The 5000-nt window shown below is 40.5% G+C and overlaps 1 protein-coding gene across 7 annotated transcripts in view; it reads right to left on the bottom strand.

Moving 5' to 3' along the window:
* LOC113816283 (ras-related protein Rab-26) overlaps positions 1–5000 on the bottom strand; it is a 20557-nt gene that overhangs the window by 910 nt on the left and 14647 nt on the right. For all 7 annotated transcript variants that reach the window (XM_027368321.2, XM_027368327.2, XM_027368328.2 and 4 more), the window contains 3 exons: positions 2578–2688; positions 1465–1606; positions 1–648 (listed from right to left, as the gene is read on the bottom strand). The exon at positions 1–648 is cut by the window's left edge and continues 910 nt beyond it. In XM_027368321.2, coding sequence (XP_027224122.2) covers positions 540–648; positions 1465–1606; positions 2578–2688 — 362 coding nt within the window. In that variant the 3' untranslated portion in view covers positions 1–539. The remainder of the gene's footprint in view (positions 649–1464; positions 1607–2577; positions 2689–5000) is intronic.

The following is a 5000-nucleotide window of genomic DNA, read 5'->3' as shown; positions in this document are numbered from 1 at the left end:
CACACTGCAGATCAGCGTTGCTATATTTCATATATTTAGTATCTTGTATTTCTTACTATATGGCTTTACGTTATGACTTGTACCCCTGATTTACAGTATCCAAAACTTCGTATTATTATAATACTTCGAATCGACTGCCAGAGCTCCGACAGAGAGACTCCGAATGCTTAGGCCCAGACACCCCCACAGACACAAAATGCTCTCTCGGCCCTATGTACACGTACGGCCTGGCTGTCCCAATAAACAGAACCTTCCAGATACAAGACACTGAAGCACCTCCGCTAAAAGCCAAGCCTGCCATACAAGACATCCCTCCCGCCCTTCGACACAGAAACAGACGCCGTTTTCATATAAAGACAGACACAAATCTCACTCCAGCCGACCTCCCTGTCTTGGGTCTATCTGCGCCGCCACAGACACTGACAGACACGGAACAGACTAGCGCCCTGCTGGACCGCCAAATTCAAGGACAAAGCGTCATCACTGAATAAAAAAAAAAAACGTTTGATGGTTAACGTTGCGTCTTCGTGTTCCTGTCCTTAGCCAACGTTGCAGACGCAGCCGTCGCTCTTGGCCTCCTGGCGCACGTAGTCGGCCACGTTGAACTTGCGCTCGTTCGGGTTGTTCGACTTGCGCGCCTTCAGCTCTCTGCGGGTGCGGGGTGGGTGGGGGGTGGGTTAGTGCTCGGTCAATGCTGCATCTATGTCTGTATGACTAAGGTGTGTATGCTTATGCTGTATTTGCATCTCTCTGTGTGTGTATCGGTGTATCAATCTATTTTTCAATCTATCTGGCTATTGGTATGTATCTATTCATATTTATATTTCTATATTTCTGGTTTATACATTTCAAAATATATTATCTATGTTTACATTATGCATTTATCTATATTTACATTCCCACTATCTATTGTTTTTCTTATTGATTTCTTTTGTCAAAACCGAATATCTATATCTGACTTGTATACTATTCTCATTTCTAATTCCACAATCTCAAGCTTTTGAGAAAGAAGTGGACAGGGTAATATAAAGAATTGGAGGGATAGAAAAGCATGCAAGAAAAAAATGTGGAGAAAGAGAGGAGGAATATGAAAACGAGAAACAAAAAGTAAAATGAAGAAGAAAGAGAAAGAGAAAAACGAAGCCGAGGAGGAAAGATAATGCATATCAACCAAAACGAGAAGAAAAGAAAGAAAGATGGGAAAAATTAAAAGGAGTAATAGTGATTATCGAAAAATAACGAGAAAAATAAATAAAGAAAAAAAAGTCGAAAAAAGAAGAAGAAGAAAAAAAAAAAAACAAATTCACAAAACACCTTCCTCAGAAGGTGTTTTCCCTTCCCCAGAAAAAAAAAAAAACTAAAAAAGACACACACACCAAAAAGAAGAAGAAAAGAAGAATAAAATAAAATAAAATAAAACATATAGAAAAGGCCAAAAGACGAAAGAAGGCCCCCCAAAGGCACCTGGCGACGGCCATGAAGGCGAGGTCGACGTTGAGGCCCGTCTTGGCCGACGTCTCCATGAAGGCCACGTTGTACTCGCGGGCCAGTCGCTCTCCGTCCTCGCGCCGCACCACACGCTCGCCGTTCACGTCGCACTTGTTGCCTGCGGGAGGAGGACGGGGTCAGTGGGGGGCAAGGAGGGGGTGGACGGAGAGGGTGGAGGAAGAGGAGGAGGAGGAGGAGGAGGTCAGTGGGGGGCAAGGAGGGGTGGAAGGAAAGGGTGGAGGAGGAGGTGAGTGGGAGGCAAGGAGGGGTGGAAGGAGAGGGTGGAGGAGGAGGAGGAGGTGAGTGGGGGGCAAAAAGGGAGAGGAAGTAGGGGGCCCAGCAAGAGGAGGAGGTCAGTAGGGGGCACGGGGGGAGAGGAAGGTGGGGATGGAGGAGGAGGGGGGAGTGGTGGTTGTGGTGGTGATGGGGGAGATAAAGGATTAGGATTAGGAGGAGGAGAATGAATGGATGATGATAATAAAAACAATAAAAAAAACATTATGATAGTAATAATGATAATAATAACAATAATTACAACAACAACATTAATAATGATATCAGTAATAAACTAATGTGTCATAACAATAATATAAATGATGATGATGATAATGATAATGATAATGATAATGCCAATGATAATGATAATGGTAACAATGATAATAGTAATAATAATAATAATAATAATAATAATGATAATGATAATAATAATAATAATAATAATAATAATAATAATAATAATAATAATAATAATAATAATAATGATCAAGAGAGTAAAAGAAATAATAAAACCATAGTAATAAAGGGACAAATAACCCCTCAAAAATGGACAATCAAGTACAAAACATTAAGTATGAAGAACATTACAGTGAGAGAACAGCTTAAAATGATCTAACCAAGATGAAAAACGAGGCACATAAAAGTCAAATAAAGGCTTTAAAAAATAAGAAAATGAAATCTAAATTACAAATAATCCAAGCAAACAAAGAAACAAACAAAACATATCATTTACAAAATAATATCAATAACTAAAACAACAACAAAAAAACACATGGAGACGCGGCCAAAACCAGCTGACCCCAAAATCCTCACCGATCAGCATGATGACGACGTCGTCCTGGGCGTACTCGTGCACCTCGCCAAGCCACGCCCTCGTGTTGTCGAAGCTGGTCTTGCTCATCACGTCGTACAGGAGAAGGAGAGCTGGAAGGTAACGGCAGATGAAGAAGGGAGAGGAGAAGGAGACGAGAGAGCTGGAAGGTAACGGGAGATGAAGAAGGGAGAGGAGAAGGAAACGAAGGAGCTGAAAGGGAACGAGAGATGAAGAGGGAGGAGAAGGAGACGAAGGAGTGGAAGATAACGGGAGATGAAGAAGGGAGAGGAGAAGGAAACGAAGGAGCTGAAAGGGAACGAGAGATGAAGAGGGAGGAGAAGGAGACGAAGGAGTGGAAGATAACGGGAGATGAAGAAGGGAGAGGAGAAGGAAACGAAGGAGCTGAAAGGGAACGGGAGATGAAGAGGGAGGAGAAGGAGACGAAGGAGTGGAAGATAACGGGAGATGAAGAAGGGAGAGGAGACGGAGACAAAGGAGCTGGAAGGTAACGGGAGATGAAGTAGAAGAAGGAGAGCTGGAAGATAACGTGAGATGAAGAAGGAAAAGGAGAAGGAGACGAAGGAACTGGAAGATAACGGGAGATGAAGAAGGAGGAGAAGGAGAGCTGGAAGGTAACGGGAGATGAAGAAGGGAGAGGAGAAGGAGACGAAGGAGTGGAAGATAACGTGAGATGAAGAAGGAAGAGGTGAAGGAGACGATAATAAGCGTTCTTTAATTGGTTTCGTTGTGGTATGGGGAAACCGCGGTAGGAATGGGATATATTGCAAGAAGAGAGGGAAAAAGTAGCTGTGAAATGAGATGAAACCAAGGAAAAGGATGAAGAATAACAGAAAAGAAAAGGCAAATAACGGGAAAAGGAAAGAGGTGAAAAATATGGTTGTTAATACAATCTTAGAGATGAAAAACGACCAAAATGATAAAGATTTCCCTTAACCACGCCTGCGGTTCACAGGAGGCTGGTTCTTATTGCTCTACGGCAATAAGAACCAGAGGAGAGGAGAGAAGCGAAAAGACTGAGGTAGAATTTACAAACAGGCGAGGAAGGAAAAGTATTTTTAAAAATGCAAAAAACTTGGAATAGGGAGGGAGATTAAAGATCCGCTTTATGGCCAAGGTTGAGGGGAGGGGGTAAAGGAAAAGATAATAAAAAGAATAATCACCGGGTACGTAGTAACCCGCGAGGGAAACAGAGAAAGGGAAATGTGAAATGACAAATAATGACAATATAAAGGGAAGAGAAACAAATCTCCACGTTTCGAGTGTAAAATGAATTCCTCTTCAGGTGGGAACGCCAAAATTAATACTAAATAGATACTCATACAAGAAGAGAATTCTACTTTTGACTAAAAACTACCAATTTATTTTTTTTCTTTAATCTTTCACGTCACATCTTTTGTTTATTAATCTAAAACCTTTTTATTATCTCTTTATTGCTTCCCGCACTCTTTGCGTAGGTACACGTGTGTGGTTAACAGACAGGAATTAGTGGGCATGGTGTAGTCTTGTGGTGTGGCCGTGCGAGCTGATGTGCATGTGATGTGCTCAAATGGGTGTTGGGGCGGTGTGGTGTGGTGGGGCTGATGCGATCCCTCGTGGTATGATAGAGAACGATGGTGCGATATACGGCCAGTTTGTTAAAATTATGGGAGGCCCGACCCAGCTGATAGGCATATATACGGATATGCACAAACACCAGAAAGAAATGCATATCTGTCGTTCTATCTGATGGACATACATTTATCCATCGATCTCTCCGGGGGATTTGCATTTCTACATGTCTAGACTGATAGTTATGCATTTATGTCTGCAGTTTTTCAAGTCCGTAGAAAGACTATTCCTAGGGTCGGGCCTCGCACTGTTTGAACTCACTGACGGATAGTGAACAGTCCCATAACAATAGTGAATTAAGGACACGATCATCATTTTTTGTAAAACTTCTTGTAGCCTTTTGATGGTAGAATGGAATGACGAAGATGGTAGGAAACTGGTGAAGAGAACGAAGATATAAAAAAACAAAATGAAGACAACCTTAACAAGAAAATAAGCAAAAGGGAAGAAGAAAAAAAAAAAGAATAACATCACATAATCATCACCTAAAAATCGTAGAAAAACGTAGTGATTTTGGTATAAAAATTGCAATAAAATAAAATTCATCACACACACACACACACATATATATATACTACTAATAATAGTAATGATGATAATAATAACGGTTATAATAATGATAATAATAACAATAATTATAACAACAACAATGGTAATAATAGTAATAATAGTAATATCAATAATAGTAAAATAACAATAATGATGATAATGTTAATAACAGGAATGATGATAATGATCTGTCTATCTGTCTATCTATCTATATATCAATCTATCTCTATATATAAATATAAAT

Source organism: Penaeus vannamei, chromosome 10 (genome assembly GCF_042767895.1).
Source record: "Penaeus vannamei isolate JL-2024 chromosome 10, ASM4276789v1, whole genome shotgun sequence".
NCBI lineage: Eukaryota > Metazoa > Arthropoda > Malacostraca > Decapoda > Penaeidae > Penaeus > Penaeus vannamei.
This window is presented reverse-complemented; position numbering and strand designations above follow the sequence as displayed.